Consider the following 16,617-nt stretch of genomic DNA (forward strand, 5'->3'; position numbering starts at 1 on the left):
GAGTATGTGTTAAATTCCATGCAGTCCTTCGATGGAAAGCAGCCAGGAGCCTCAGCTGGCTGCCTGTTGCAATGGCAGCTCCCATGGAAGTCCTGCTGCTCCCTAGTGTGTGGTCCACATCCTCAGCCACCTACCCTGGTGGGACCACAGGACACCAGAGGACTCTGTTTGCCTCATGTCTCTTGTGCCTACATGAAAATCTACTTTCTGTGCCAGTTTTCCTCCGGAATCATTTTGTAAAGTGAAAGATGGTGTTGAAGGTAGAGGGATACTTAGGCTTTTTCAAGAGATGCCCTGAAAGATGTGAACACCTGTGTTCCACCGAAGGTTGGTTCCAACTCCCAACTGTTGCCAACTGTGGGATCCAAAGTGAAATCGTGACTGCTTATTACCAAGCATTTAAAAAAGTAACTCTCCCAGTGAGGAAAAAGCTGTTAGAAACTAGGTAATTTCGAAATTAGAATAAAGCTTATTTTTCCTGCAGGAATGTAATGGCCTTTTAGCTACAGGTGTGTCACTATGTAAACCAGGTTGGATAAGGCCCACCTTACATTATACCAGGCATCCCATGCTGGATTTGCACATATTCTCATTGCCTTGATCACCCCCTGCTGGGACCAAGTACAGGTTCCTCAGACACTACCCACCCTGACCCCCCACCATTGCCTGAAGCGATCTGGATGTTTCTGACTGCACCTCACAATTAACTTCTAAAGGATTACTGTTTGACCATTAGATAAATGCCTGTGTTCCATCATATTTTGGCTCCTGCCAAAATGCCTTTAGGATGCAGAATAAGGGTAAGGAAGCTTGGTTTTAGGAGTCAGACTTAGGTGCTGTGGCCAACAGATTGGTTCAGTGCTGGATTCTGATGGCTTAAACAAAGGAAAAATGTCTGGATTGTTCTTAGATAGTAGACTACTAATTTCATTGAATCTGTGGGTATGGTAGATCATCAGGACTTATTTGATTTAAAGCACACCATGAAAAGGGATGTAGGTTCTTCATGCTTTCGTTTTTTCAAGAAATTTATGAAAACAGGATACTGAGTTTTCTTCTCTGTTCATCAACTTCCTAGCATGCCCTCACTGAGATTAATATCCCTTTATGGATTTCCTCCATGTGATTTGGTAACGTACCATCCCTGAGAGCATCTGAGATGTGACTGAGGAAAAAAGCTATTCATGCCAGGCATCCCAACACCTCCTGCCTTTTAATTCAGTTTGAAACCATATATACCATTTTCCTTTGTCTTCAGACACCAACATTTATGTTACCATCCCAGGATATTACATACACAAACATACCCCAAACTGAATGGAGAATAAAGCGTAAATGATTGTTTGAAGTGTGACCTTTCACAATGCTAGCAGGTAAATAAATAAAACCACCATAGCCCATTGTCTTTATTATCAAAGTTTATTGTTGGGGTCGATTTCTATCTACTGGGGAGTACAACTATGTCTCAATATGTGCTATAGTAATTCTAGGGTAATAGCCATTCTGCAAAATAGTTGTACTGGGACTCTGTTAAGCATAGATCATAATTAAGTCTGGAAGAATGAGCCCAGAAAAACCCTGACAGTAGAGCCATTACTCTAGGAAAGTTCCAGTGCTATGCAACCTGTAAGGCATCATCTATCAGCTGATGATGAGACTCAAGAAGGTGTTGGTGGAATGAAATAGGACTTGAGCCCATTTTCTACTCTTTTCCGTAAGAAAACTATGGCTCCAGTACAGGAACCCAAAATTAGGTCTTATAAAATCATTTAAGCTCCCAAAGCAAGTAAAACAGGACGTAAGAGGAAGGGCCAGGAACCAGGACAGTGGAGGAGAAATTAAGTGGAAGTGGAGGGGATGGAAACTTCTGGAATGCAAAGTAGTGGGATTTGGATGCCATTTGTGGTAACACAATTCAGTATTGGTGAAAGCAAATGGGGAGACAATTCAAACACTGAAAGTTATTCAGATACCAGAAACTAAGTGAAAGTATCTCCCCCATCCCCACAACTCCCTTGGAGGAAAACTGGTTTTAAAAAAATGAGAAAGGTGAATCACTAATAGGAAAATGAGTACCTGAGTAGAAATAGGTGTTTCAAGATGCCAAGAACAGTATGATCTATAAATGAGCTGAGTCTACAAGGAAAAGTGGTTACTGTTACTCAGATCTGACATTGGAATGACATTTCTAGCAGTGGCTTTGTCTATAAGGTCCTGGCATATTTTTTGTAGCACAGATAAGCTTAGAAGGAATGTTCTCATGACAACTTATGTGGGAATGCAAATTTCTATAATGTAAAAATTCAAAGACCTCCCATCTATTCCTGCAGGGTAGAGATTTAAAGTACTGAAACAGCTTGTGGCTAAAGGCCCATGTCCTCTCATACCCTTGTGATAAAAATATTAAAGAAATGAACAAAACAAGTATCAGATGAGTCAATGAGCCTTGTACCATGTAGACAGCAGATAATTTATGGTGACTTCTTCTGCAGGCAGCCTGAGAAACAGAAGAGCTTGTGTACTAAATGCTGCCCTATCATTAAGTATAATGACAAACAGAGCCATTAAAGAAGACCCTAAAAAATTCTAGCTGCCGACCAGATTAGGAAGATAAATAAAACAGCACAGTTTATTTTAACCTGTATCTTCCACACTAACCTAATTTGTCTGTAGAAAAGCCATCTGCTGGCACCAGGCCAGTATGTCTGAATTTTGCTATCATTAGTATTTTCATTTTTCCAAAAGAGGAAATGTATAAGTAGCAGGTATACATAAAAGACTCATTTCCATAAAGCCTTTTCTGTAGTTTTAACCTGTGTGGGGACAGGTTCTACTCTTGGAAGCATTTTTAAAGGCAAAAGAAAACATTTACTTGAGGTTTGCTCCACAGAAAGGACACCAGTGGAGTTGGGCCCATATGAGTCTCTTGTTGGTGTTGAACAAATGGTCTCTTCTCCAGGAAATACCTTTGTTCATTCATATTTACAGGGTTTTTTAGTGGACACATGGATTAATCTCTAAACAAAAAATGGGGCAGAAGCAGTTTCTCCCTAATCATGTCTCTGCTGAAATCGAGGGTCCCAGACACCTTTTCTGACACCTTGTGGATGTGGGGCGGGGTTAGGCTGTATCACAGGATGGGGTACACAGGCTGCTGTCCAGACGGGCTTGTTCCGAGCCCTGTGGCCTTTTGCTGTTCCCTGTGCATCCACACTTTGAGGAATCTTCTTGAGGATTTTCCTCCTCACCTGTTTCAAATAGTTCCATTTGCTGGAAAACAGAGAGAACCTAAGTATGAATTAACCCTTAGATTTTGGATTTTAGAAATCATATACATTTTAACAAACACAATTATTCCATTAGTCAGACTTCCAAAGACATGAGTAGAGGCAGTTTTATGGCCGTCTATCCCCTCCTAAAACTCCTGCTTCCTGAGAATCCCTACTTCTATCACTTCTTCAGCTCACAAAAGTGCAGCTGTAGAGAGAAGTGGTGGTCATGATGGGCAAAAAAGGTCACATTTGGTATCGGACGTACATGCCTACCTTCACAGCTGCAGCCTAGCCCTGTCTCTTCCCTCTCCTCTTTTGGTAGTAAAGAGCTTAGAAAAGAAAAAAATGTTATCTAACAAGGAAGGGGGTGCAGAAAAAAGTAAAATGAGAAAATTAAAAATTCACTATAACTCAAAGTTTGATATCCAGCGGAGGTTGGTTAGCAGAAAAGGAGGTGGAATTCATGAAGAGAGAGGGAAGGGACGTGAGGGGGGAGAAAGCAGTTTCGGTGATATGAATGGAACAGTAAGAACACTCTGCTGGAGGACTGACAGAACTCCCAGTGGAGACAGCATCTAGGGGTCTCAGAATCACAGTGGGGTTCAGTAGTATGCGTACGATTCGATCTGAGGGCAGGGACAGAGACAGAAGTCACTCTTGCACTTATACAGCAAGGAGTGGGATGAAAGATTTGAGTTAGCACTTCCCTTGAAGAAAACAGCAAGTAGGATGGAACGTGGAGTTACGCCACAAAAGAAATGTCAAGGTAGTTTTGGGTCCTCTGTAGAAAATGGAATGACCCTTCATATTAAATAGGGAAATAAATTGACCATCAGGGAGACAAGAGCAAGAGGGTAAAATGAATTGTATGTTCTTTCCACATGTTCCCTCAGTGTACCTGGTTGGCCGCTCTCTCATCTCAAGGTGTGTGTGTGTGTGTGTGTGTGGTGTAGACTTGCCTCCACCAGTGGTGTGTTCATCTGCACTCCCCGATTCCTCTTAAAGCTGCTCCCCTTCTATATTCAACTCTGAAAATTCCAGGCCTTGGACTTTATTCACTGTAGTCCCAGATATGTGCCCTGTTTTCTTTTCTTTTTTTGGTGCAAAGATTCAATTTAGAAATATCTCCCTTCAGACATCAGTGGGCTATAAGAAATTATTGCAATTGCTCATTCCATCCATGTGAAGGTCATGATGAGACTAAGAGATGTTTTAAAAACACTTTTGAACTTCATGGGAAAAGCAAGTCTAAGCTACCGTTTTCACACCCCCGTGGGCTTCTGCAGACCACTCAAGCATGGAGGTGAGGCCCACAGCACACAGTGCTCTCCCCTACACCAGAGTGTTCTCCCTACATCATGGTCCTACAGGCCAGTCGGCTTTCTGGCAAAACCTCTTGCTAACTATGCTCTTTCAGGCCCAAATCATTTCTTTGAGCACGATGGCTCTCAGATGAAATGTTCCGGTAACTCTCTCTTGGCTCATGTTATGTACTATACAAGTGCTCCCAGGTCCGGGCCTCAGAGCAAAACACCCACAGAGTAAGCCACGCAACACAAGACTGACATAAAGGAGAGGCTGCTGGCCTGTTACGTAGGGTACTATACCATAGGCTTGAGAGTTCTCGGAAGCACAAGAAAGTAACGGCAAGAGGAAGGGTATCTGTGGACCACAAACCGGGCCGTCAGTGCGGGCGCCAGGTATGTGCCGATGGCTGCCTGGTTACCTTAGCTCTCCCCTCGGCTGTCAGTTGCCCTCCGGCGCACTCTCCGTATCGCATTCTTTGGGCGCCTCCCCTCCTCCTGGAAGCTCACTCTCAATCTCCCACAGGACGTCATCTTCATCTTCCAAATTGCTGGAGATGTGGCACTTCTTGAACCCCTGGACGATGGATTCACTGGAGATGCTATTCCACGCCACCATGACCCACTCGAGGAAGAGCCCCAGGGGCGGCTTCTTGGCATTGCCAGTGGGGCTCAGTGCCAGGTTCCCTGCCAGAAGCCAGTTGGAGTACTGGGCCCGGACGCTGTCATTTAGCGGCTTGTAGACCACTACATCCAACACCTGCAGCTGCGAGGTCAGGCCCCCAGGGATGATAACCATGTCGGTGTTCATGCTCTCCATGGAGCTCTTCACAGAATCAGTGGCGTGGCCACGGAAGCCGTTCAGGATCAGCATCCCACGCTGTTTGGGTGCTGCACCCGTCCTCCGCCGCCACACTACCTCCAACCAGTCCTGCATCAAGTCCTCTGTCATCCACCCGTACCGGTGGCAGCGGATTTCCATCCCACTGGGGAACTTCCCGGGGGGGATGTACGTGCCCCTCAAAATGATGTACGGAGGCAGCTTCCTCCCATCTGCCAAGACACCGAGCATCGCTGTGATTTTTAGTTTCTCCCTGCCAGGCGTCTTGACCAAGACAGGCTTTTCGCCCTGGTTGTCCACAGTCACCCGCGACGGCACCTCTAGACAAATGGGCGTCTCGTCGGCATTGCCCATCTGAGCCACCTGGTAGTCGTGCGCCCTGCGCAGCGCCAGGACACTCCGCTGGTATGTGACAAGCTTCTCGGTCAGGTCTTCGGGCAGCTGCTGGGGCACAGGCACTTTATGCCTCAGGGACAAGTCATACCTTCGCATCATTCTTCGACACCAGCCCAAGCTAGCCTTGAACCCCTTCTCCGGAATGTTCATTTCTTGGGCGATCTCGAGAGCTTTCAGCTGCATCGCTTCCCTGGTGATTGGGTCCCCTTTGGCCTGCATGTACCTGACATACTCGGCCACACGCTGGTCCACCAGGGCGAAGCGACCGTTTTTGGGACCGCGGAAGGCCCGCCGCATGGCATGGGCGTTCTGGAGCTGCGGCTTCACTTTGCGCCAGTCTCGCACATTCTTTTCCAGCACTCCAAACTGCTTGGCCGCCTGGCAGTTGTTGGTGCTCTCGGCATACTCCACCACCATTAACTTGAATCCCGCGTCGTAACTGCGCCGCATGCCCCTGCTGAACTGGAGCTTCCCGGCAATCTCGTCCGCCGAGAGGTCATACCCTGGGAAGCCCATGGCCATGTAGAAGGGGTACCCCTCACTCCACTCGGGCAGATCCGTGAGGTCTCGAGGCAGGCGGAGGCCAAACCCGTCTAGGTGCTGGGGCTGAGCAAACTGTGGGGTGGCATGCATCTGGCCGGCCCAGTCTGGGGGCTTGACATCAGACTCCTCATTTTCTGGGAGACAAACGGGGAGGGGCAAAGATAATGACAGTACTTATAATAGTTTCTGGCCAGTTCCCTGATTTTTTGGATTCAAATACTAAGAATATCTTAATCTGAAGTTTACCCAAAGCAGTAACTTTAATAACAGATAGCATTTCCTAAGTCCTTACTCACATGCCAATTCTTACGGACTGCTACATCCAATTCCAATAATACCTATATATCATCATTACTCCTGCTTTGCAGATGAAGCTGAAGTGATAAATCCAGGTAGGTGAGCTAGAAAGTGCCAGAGTGGGGAACTGAACACAGGTAAAACCTGGATCACATGGTTGCTCTGTGGGCCATGTTTGGGTCAAAATATTTTTATGTGGGGGAGAAGTCAAATAAAACCCATACTACCATATAAGAGTCCAGAATTTAGATGCATCATGGCCTGCATCATATTCCTTAAACCAAAAAAATCTATGGCAAAACCATACTTAGCACAGCTAAGCTTTTAAGGCAGAAAACTAGTTCCTTCTACTAATGTCAGAACTGGGTTTCATTGTATACATGTATTTAGAAGGTGGTCACAGAAACTGAATAGGACTTGGAAAATTATCCTATCTCACCAAAACTAAGATGCCATCAGTTGTAAGATATACCACTAAAAAAGGAAAAAATGCCATTAATTCTAAGAGGCATTCTTAATTTCAGAGATGTTAACAAGATGGGGTGGGGGGGAAAGCACGTCTTAGAATCAATGAAATGTGGCATTTTAAACTCTTAGCTATAGAGAAGGTGAATAAAACCAGTGGCTGCTTGAAAGCTGTATTTATCCAACTGTTGTCCTAACTATGATGCCTGATAAAGGACCATGTGCTTCTCAGATATATTTGCTCACATATGTACTACATTTGCTCTTGCTGGCCACATGCTTCGTCATGTGATTTTCCTTGGCTTTCAGAGGTACTTGGTGTACTACTGAGGTGGCCTCCTTCCCCTAGGATGTGCGCTGGACCAGATGCCATACAAGCTTCAGTATGCTGCATGCACATACAACACTGCACATTGAGACATATCACCCACAGCTGACAGAGGAAGGAATGGAGGCTCAGAGAGGTGAATGAAATGGCCTAAAGTCACACAGCACTGGAAAGATTTTGAAACTCCAAAGCCCATAATCATTCTGCCTCATAACCCTGCCTTACTGTTAAATACACCACACAACGTATATGGAAGATCCAGCCTCACAATGCTCCCCTATTGGATGGATGCTGGAGTGGTTTAATTGTAGTACCTGCAAAGGTTCCTCCATGGAGCTGCCATTCATCAGAATTCTGAGACTCCTCGTCCCCTTCCAATCGAGTGATCATGTCTGGCTTAGGGAATGGGAATTCTGTTTATAGGAAATAAAACAGGTAACAGCTGTGTGTTACTGTCTTGAAACACTGCCAAAAGTAGTACTTTATAATACTTAAGAAATACCCTCCCATGCACATGCTATTCTCAATGTGGAGATACACAAAAGATGGGGGAAAGGGCTCAGGGGTACTTAAAGAAAAAATATAATAGGAAGTTAGTCTGTCCAAGGGAATTTATGGATCTTTGCTAAGGAGGGCTGGTACTAGCAACAACAAAAAAAGAGCTGCATTTAGCAGGGACTTGGTGGATCCAGTGACATTCTGGTACATGTATGAGCAACTCAGGAAATGCTTCCAACTGGTTACACTCTAACTATGTAGATTATCAATGCTGGGAGGGGAACCAGGATTCTCTGGTGGTATGTTCCCACGCAACTGAGGCTGGACAGGGCAAGAATGAGGCTTCCTAAGGAATATATGGAACACAGGTCCAGACTTGTGGTGACATTTCTTAGGTTATGTCTTTTTTTTTTTTTTTAAGATTTATTTATTTATTTGAGAGAGAAAGAGAATGCGTGCACGAGCATGTGGTGGGTAGGGGGCAGAGGGAGAGGGAGAGAAAGTTTTAAGCAGACACCACACAGAGCCCGATGCAGGGCTCTGATCTCACGACCCTGATCTCATGACCTGAGATGAAATCAAGAGGCGGACCCTTAACCGACTGAGCCACCCAGATGCCCCAGGTTATGACTCTATGTGAACACCTGGGTTGAATGAGGATGGTTCAGAGAGCTGGCACAAGTTGCTGAGTAGGAGGACACAATATTTATATCCTGCCTAAAGCAAAAACAGGAAATTAAACGGGCACAGGCATCAAGGGGACAGAATCCAAGTTCAGGAGAAAGGGATGTTGGACACCAGAGAAGAGACATGGAAACAATTCTCTGGGCTCAGGGCTTCCAGGAGACAAAGGAAAACAAAGCTTTACCCAGGGACAGGACAGTTTCATAATTCATCCTCATGACTTCCCGGTAGAGGGCCTTTTGTTGCTCCGTCAAAACTTCCCACTCCTCGTCGGAAAAATATATGGCCACCTCATCGAATAGGGCGGGCACCTGAAATAGCGAACAGGCCTTTCTCAACGACTAACAGGCACACGCAGACACAGACTCACACCCTTTCATCCTAGAAGGGAGGGGCCTCGACATGCTCCATCACATTCACCACAGCTCCTAGAGGCACCCTAGGACACAGCACAGGCCCCGCCTGCCCTGCTGAGTACCCATCACTGCCTTGGCCCACAGACAGGCAGAGCAGCACCCCGAGGAGAAAAACTCCCCAGCACAGATCACCAGGTCACCAGGCGGGGACATCCACTGCGGGGACAGCTGGTCTTGGCTTAGCCCCCCCACTCTGGAGCCAGGAGCACCCACACCCAAGCAGACACCCTGGGGCAGTTCCCCCACCAAGACAACACGTCCCCTGCCTTTTCTCATCTGCAGATCCCTAGCCCAGTGGGGGCGGGGGAGGGGGGACGGGGGGGGGGCGGGGGGGGGGTCCTGGGTACTGTTTCCTTTTCCAGGGGCACCAGCCTTAGCGTTTGACTCAGAACCCAAAGCCCGGGGAGGAACCAGTGAGGGGGCCTCATTTGGCCTTTTCCAACCTACGATCTGAGAGGAGAGCTAATTAGAGCTTAAATTTATGTAATGAGACACCAGAGCAAACTAGTTTGCTTTCATGCCTAGACCTTCTGCAGAAAGCCCTAAGGGCAGAGAAGGCAGCTCCAAGGCTCTCCCCACTGTTCCCCCTCCCCCAGCACTGTGGGAGGGGACACAGTGGGAGGGGGCACCGGCAGCTAGGCCACCCACACCAACCTCCTCTTGCTCATCCAACTACATATCTTTTTTTTTTAACCATGATGTTTCTTTCAGTCACTAAAAAGCCTCCAAAGTTCATCATATTCAGTGATCGGAGATCACTGGGCCAGGGTTTTGGGCTGGTTTCTTTGCATTACTGCATTCAAAGCTATTCTCCAAGGCTGAATCCAGAGCCTGGGTGATGATGAACCCAGTTTTCATCAGCTTAGAAAATTCATGTCTGCACTGTCTGTAGCTTCTTCAGGTGTCCAGCCATCAGTCATGTGACTGGCATGACATACTGGCATTTCCCCTTATTCCCAAAGTCCACATCCTCCCTTCCCACTCTCAGCACCCTATATGCAGGGAGCACTTCTTAGGGAAAGGCCCCTGTAACTGCTTTATCTGTTTTTTCCAACAACCCCATTTAATCAAGAAGGAAATGGGCTCGGAGAGGCCTTGCTGCTGGTCAAAGTCACACGGCCAATAAATGGCAGGGTGGAGATTTGGACCTGGCACTCTCTGGGTTCAAGGCTCCAGCCCCTACAAAGTAAACTGTCCTCCCTGATGGCCAGCCGCCCCCTCTCCCCCACCTCCGTGCACAGCTATACTCCATGCTTACTCTTTGACCTTTCACGTCCCTGCACATTGCTCTCCCACTGCCTCAGAGCTCCTCCTCATTCTTGATCCGGCTAACACCCACACATCCCCCCCGTCCCACCCATCTTCCAAGACTTAGCCTAGATGTCCTGTTCCCTGGGAAGCCCACCCTGACCTGGGCTGTGTGCCCACCTACACGTTCCCATGATACCTGGGCTCAACACTACGGTGGCACTTATCACAACGCAGTATTCTTTTGGTTTCCTTGTCAGCTTCTTCTTCTGCAGTACAAGCTCACTGAGTGCAAAACCTATGGTTATTCCATTTCCCTCAGCCTAACACACTTCTCGTAGACAGTAATCACTTAAAAATGTCCTTTTGATTTAAGCAAACAATATCCGAATTTCCCTTCCCTTATTCCACTTAGAACGGCTTCAAATGATCATTAAATTTTATCTGTCACAGAAGTAAGCCTCCCCTTTGGAGTATGTGTGAGACACTAGGAGGTAAAAGTGGACGGATCTCTAGGCCTTCCGCAGGCTTCATCAATCTGGAAAGCCAGGCAGCCAGGGATTCTCTACCCCACCCCTGCCCACTTCCCAGACTTTTGAACAACCCTCCCTCTGGCCTTTTCTCTCCCTAGGAAATTCCAGATCTAGGCCAGACCTATTTATAGTCCCTTTCCCTTTGCTGATAAAATGGGACACAGGACTAGCCATGCCTGTCATTTCAGAGGGGCTATCGATACTCAGAAAGGTAACACATCCTTGGCCTGGTAAAAACACCAGGAGCCCTGATGTTGTGAGAAGGTGGCTAGAGGCTGGCTGGGGCCAGATTCGTCTCCTCATACACTTATGACTGATCCACAGAGGATCTTCAAACAAGCCCACATTATGCTCTGGAGACACACAGTACAGTGGCTTAGAAATTCCCCTCACAGCAACCCTCTGTGAGAATTGAGCAAGCCTTCAGCCAGGCCCTGTGGTGCATGCCTCCCCTCTCTCCACAGAGGCTTTTCATCTGGCTAAGCACAGCAGAAGGTAAACAGGGCCAGCCCTGGGCCACACTCAGAAGTCAGGCAGCCTGTGTTCAATCCCCAGATACCCTTTCTTGGCCCCCGTCCCCTTTCCTTTCCTCAGAAGATCCAGGACACATCAGATAGGCACTCCTGCCTCTAGCCGTGTACTGCCTTACTCTGCTGGCAAGCTGGCGTTCTAATGCTCATCTCCAAGGGTAACACTGCACAGCCTCACTGATGAAGTGGCCTAACTACCCAATGAGGGTGGCAGGGATCTCAGGGCAAGGGGTTGTTACCAGTGCACCAAGATGGTGCCTGCTGGATGTCAGACACCGGGCAGGGCGCTCCTTCTTACACGCTTAAATAGATTACCTTGTTGAACCCTTTATCTTATTGAATCCTTTAAATAATATTAAGATATGAGAATCACTACCCACTATTTATTATGAGTGAGGAAACAGCTGCTAAGTAACTTGCCTGCAGTCAGAGTTAGAGAGTCTGACTTCCAAAGCCCATGCTTTTTCAGCAGGCCACTTAGCTACAGGGGCTGCTCCTAACTGCACACAGCTTTCCTCTCCGATGCTTTTGCATATGCTTTCGGGAGTCTGGAGTGCAGGCCCTGTCCCTCCCCCTGGCCAGTGCCACTCGTAAGATTCAGTTCAAGGCGTGTTTTTCCTTTTCTCTACTTGAAACTCTATTTCTACTCCAACTCTCCTATGGAATATTATCCTAATACGTAGCAAGGTTCTTATGTTGGAAGGGCTTTTATTGATCACCCTAACACAATTCTCTACAACCAAAATATCTATTTAAGGAACAGATTCATTTCTTTTCTTCCCCTAGCGTAATGTCCTAAAGAAGGGTTTTTCAACCTTGGCATGAATGACATTTTGAGCCAGATAATTCTTTGTGGTGGGGGCTGTCCTGGGTACTATAGATGGATTAGCAGTGTTCTGGGGAGAGGCCTAGTAGGATCTTCCACTCCCCAACCCCTATCCAAATCATGAGAGCCAAAAATGTCTCCAGATATTGCCAAATGTCCCCAGGAGGGGATGGGCCTGGGAGTCAACCTGCCTACTGCTCAAGACTAGGTAGGTCCATGCTTCCCTTCTGCCAAGAGTCTCTTGAGTTCTCCAGTCTGAATGACACCCCACACCTGAGCCAACTTCCCCCACTACACTCTGAATACCATACTATGAATTGCATTCACTTCCCTACCTTCCTCACAAGAGTGGCAACTGCAGGAGACTAGAGATCTTGTCCTAAGAACATCACCACTGTGCTCAGTAACTACAGATGGCCTGGAGGCCCCAAAAGCCAGGCCCCTGCCTCCTTTCTCAGCCAAGCATGGTCTTCACCTTGATCTCTTCTCGCTGTCCTGCCATACTTCAATGTCCACCATCCCTGTACTCATTTTCTAAGGTTTTCCATGCTATCAAGATGTTCTGGGATAGCCAATTTAGCCTTAAAGTCCGAGGTCTCTACTGCCGGGAAGTCTTGCTCCATGCTACATGGGAGGGACTCCTGTCTTCAAGGTCTCCCCAGCTGCAAGGGATCAGGCCAGGGAGAAGGATGGGATAGGGAGAGAACACAAAAAGACAAGGGCAATGCAGCCTACAGAGCCAGGCTGCAAGCCCAGGGGCTGGTAGTGTATTATTATTTTTTCTTTTTTTAAATTGAGGTATAACATACAACAAAATGCACTACTCTTAAGAGTCCAGCTCAACAGGCATTTTTAAGAACAAATGTCAGTGTGCATGCGTATCCTTGGGGCAAAGTAGATAACTCATCTGCTCCCCAATTCCCTCGTGTGGGAGGGGAGCTGGGCGGGACATTTGGGAGTACCAGGATTCTATGAATACACATCTCCTATTGGAAACAAAGAATATAACGGATACTGATAATGTTCACACATAGAACTAAGCAGAGAAAAGAAATGTCAATTTGTTGCATGTTTAAGATTTTCACCATTCATGCCCAAATGTCAGGGTGTCCAGTATGTACTATGAATAATCATACGCAATTATAACAATAATTCTCTATTACACCACCACCACCACCAGCCACCCGCCCCGGTGTTTCCTGAAGCGCCCCTGGCACAAGCCCACTGCAGCCCTGCTCACTTCTTTGGGTGAGGCTTCCAGAGTGCTCCGTGCCCACAGGTGCAACCTGGTGGGCCACAGCAGACAGGCAGAGATCGGGACGGACAATGCTGCGTCTACATGTTCATGAATGTACTCTGCTTCTATCAACTTTTCTGTTTGAGTATGTTCCAGATTCTCTGCTGCCCATCACCCCAACCCTTCAATTCAGGCCTGCTGGATGTACAGCTCTCCTGAGTGTGCTAACACAAGAGATGTTCGCACAGAACCAATTGTCCTCACCTCCTGCAGCTCTCATGTCAGCTCAACGCCCCAAGTCTTATTTAAAATGATTCCCTTCAAGCAGCAGCAGACTCTCTCCTTCCCCAACTTTAGTCTGAACCCTCTTCTCCACCAGGCTACCATGTGGGCGCCCCTCCTGTCCTCAGCTAGCCCAGCCCAATCTTAGTAAGAATCCTGCTAAGTCACTTTAGAAAGAGTCCCCCACCCCCTGACATGTGATCAACCTAGCCTGCCTTTAGCAAGAATCTTGTTAAGTCAGTTTAGCAAGAATCCCCCCATTCTTGAAGTTTCCTCTTAGTAATTTTCTGTCCCCTGACCCCTCCACTCTGGAGGATTTTCTGGTTAGAAATCCCCGCTCGCCTCACTGTATTCAGTGTTGACCCCAGCTCCCCAGCTCCCTCCTCTACTGCAACAGTCCTGACACCTGACTCAACAGTCCTGAACAGAATTTTTCTTACCATCTTCACAAACGTCAGAATATTTTTTTCTTGAACATAGGTCAGCAAACATTTAGTTGGTGTCTGCAGCATGCCTGGCACTGAGCAGGATGTAGGGGATTCAGGGGTAGGACAGAGAGATAAGCTCTCTCTGCCTCTCGGATTTCCACCCCGAAGGATGATAAGCTACATGGCTGGAGACTGTTCCCATAACCAGCTCCTCCATTCTTCACAGTGCCTTTTAAAGCCACAGGACTGTTTTCTCAGGAATGCAAACATACCGGGCTGGGCTGGGCTATTTTTACTTCCTATGTCTGCCTGAGGAGGAGACTTAACACAAGCCTGGCTCAGGCCTGCTTCTCTCCTCAGAGCTGTGTGGACCTCACACCTTCTTACTTACCCATCCACCCTCTGAGCAGATCCGGACTTTCTGCATATCTGTGGGGCCATCCTCCAGCTCCCGGCTCTGAATCTCTTCTTCCTCTTCTTCTTCTTTTAGGGTCAGGTTGAGAGTGTAGGCTGTGGACTCCATCTCTGCAAGCAAGATTCAGTTGAGAAAAATCAGGTACGAGTGTACACTCTTCAAAGGCTAGGATGGGGGCAGCGTGCACAAACCTCTTAGCCTGGAGCACTCTTCAGGCTGGAGTAAGGGAAGGAAACAGAGTCAGGTCAGGTCTGGGGAGGAATAGATTCAGGAAAAGCACTAGGAAGCTGGAAGGTGACGTATTTAATTATGAGAAGAGGGGCTGCAGGCAGACAGCATACCTGACTGTCTTCAAATATTTAAAAAGCTACCTGTGGAAGAGACCAGACTGGTTCTGTAGAGACCCAGCAGCGGAACAGGCCTGGTGGGTAAACATTCCTGGAAGAGGTTTTAAAGAGCACTGCAAGCCAGAACTTTCTCACAGCCAGTGCCACCCAAACGCGAAATAAGTGGCGGGAAAGGGGTGTTGGCTTCCTATCGATGAAGGTGCTGGAATACAGACAGGGCGGACACTTGCTCAACGGGGTTGTCTCCACGGCCCGGTTCGGCACTGGGGGGTTGGTAGGCCCGGCCCGGAACACCCATCACCCGGATTTTCCAAAGTCAAAGATTCTGTCCATGAGCTGGTCCAGGACACAGAGCCGCTCTGCCTGCCTTCAGGGATCTTCCGAGCCCGAGCCTCAGGGGCACCTAGTGAGGCGCGCCCCGAGCGCCCGCGGAGAGGCAGAGGCAGCCACGGCCGGGGCCCACCCGCGCCGGGCAGCGCCTCGGGGCCGCGGACGCCCTCCCGGCCGGGCCGAGCCGCGGGCGCGTACAAAGGGCCGAGCTCCTGCCCTCTAGGGGCGCGGGCAACTCCTGGGGGCGGGCGGGCGCGTCTCGGGGCCGCCGCGGCGAAGACCCCCGCAGAGCGCAAAGTAGGCTTTCTTCGAGATTTCCAGAAAGGACGGGCGAAGGCGGCGGGTCTGGGGAAGAGCGGGCCGGGCTTCGGGGCCCCGGGGCCCGGGCCCCAACTTGGCCGCGGCCTGCCCCGCCCGCTCCGGCGCGCGAGGCGGGGGCGGGGGCGGGGGCGGGGGAGGCGACAGCGCCCCGCAGCGACAGTGCCCCCGGCGCGGTGCCCTCTGCCGCCCGCCGCCCCCGGCCCCGCGCCCCCGGCCCCGCGCCCCCGCGCCCCCGGCCCCGCCTGCGGCCGCCGCGCCCCCGGGCGCGCTCGGGTTTCTCGGGTTTCTCCAGCCATCTTGTCCCATTTCCCTTTCTCCGCGGCCCCGCGCCCGCAGCGCTCCCGCCGCCCCCGGCCCCCACCCGGCTCGGCCCTTCTCGCCGCCCGGCCCCCTCCCCGGCCCCGCGCACCTGCCGGGCGGCGGGAGCCGGCGCCGCCTGCCACCCGGGCGGGCCCGCAACAAAGGCGGCGGCGCCCGCCGCGGCTCCAGCCCCGCGCCCCCGCCCCCGCCGGCGCCGGAACGCCCCGGAGCCGCGGGAAGGGCCGCGCCGCCCCGCGCCCGCCGCCCGCCGCCCGCCGCCCGCGCACTCACCGAGCGGCCGGGCGCCGGCCGGGGCCGCGGGGGGACGCCGAGGGCTCCGAGCCGGCTGTCACAGCGCCATCCCGGCCGCCTCTCCGGCTTCCCGTGCGCGCGGCCCCTCGGGAGGGAGCGGGGAGGACACGTGGTGGGAGGAGGAGGGTCCGGCCGCGAGCTGAGGGTGTTGGGAGGCGAGGGGAGGAGCGCGGCTGATGTCAGCGGGCTCGGCGGCGCCGGCTCCGGACACTCCTCCCCGCGCGGTTTCCGGCAGTCGCCGCCGCACGGTCCTCCCTGCCGAGCCCGGGACCGTCCTCGGGTCCCCCGGCCGGCCTGGCCGCCGCGCCCCCGCGCCCCCGCGCCCCCCGGCTCTCCCCGGCCCCGGCCCCCGCCCCCACCCCCGCCCCGGGGACCGTCGGCTTCGAGCGCTCAGGGCGCCCTCCGCGGGCAGCAGGCGGGAAGGGCCCGGCTCTGCTTTAACCGCGCGTGACCCGGGGTGCGCC

The 16,617-nt window shown here is 50.4% G+C and overlaps 1 protein-coding gene and 1 non-coding gene across 6 annotated transcripts; both read right to left on the reverse strand.

Annotated features, from left to right (window-relative positions):
- Window positions 1-1,400: 1,400 nt before the first annotated feature.
- On the reverse strand, window positions 1,401-16,364 carry POGK (pogo transposable element derived with KRAB domain). Of its 5 annotated transcripts, XM_038542663.1 has the most exons (8): window positions 16,133-16,332; window positions 14,915-14,981; window positions 14,735-14,759; window positions 14,520-14,653; window positions 8,813-8,939; window positions 7,761-7,859; window positions 4,999-6,490; window positions 1,401-3,270 (listed from the first exon to the last, which is right to left on the reverse strand). In XM_038542663.1, exons 4-7 carry the CDS (start codon window positions 14,649-14,651, stop codon window positions 5,019-5,021), a joined length of 1,830 nt encoding a protein of 609 aa, XP_038398591.1. In that variant the 5' UTR covers window positions 14,652-14,653; window positions 14,735-14,759; window positions 14,915-14,981; window positions 16,133-16,332; the 3' UTR covers window positions 1,401-3,270; window positions 4,999-5,018. The 5 variants fall into 5 exon arrangements, with proteins under 5 accessions (XP_038398591.1, XP_038398588.1, XP_038398587.1 ...); XM_038542660.1 differs by lacking the exon at window positions 14,735-14,759 and having other exon boundaries at window positions 16,133-16,364; XM_038542659.1 differs by lacking the exons at window positions 14,735-14,759; window positions 14,915-14,981 and having other exon boundaries at window positions 16,133-16,286.
- On the reverse strand, window positions 13,374-13,508 carry LOC119872738. The gene has a single exon (XR_005362769.1). It is a non-coding gene; the product is annotated as a small nucleolar RNA SNORA52 (small nucleolar RNA).
- Window positions 16,365-16,617: the final 253 nt, after the last annotated feature.

This window comes from Canis lupus, chromosome 7, assembly GCF_011100685.1.
Source record: "Canis lupus familiaris isolate Mischka breed German Shepherd chromosome 7, alternate assembly UU_Cfam_GSD_1.0, whole genome shotgun sequence".
Classification (NCBI taxonomy): domain Eukaryota; kingdom Metazoa; phylum Chordata; class Mammalia; order Carnivora; family Canidae; genus Canis; species Canis lupus.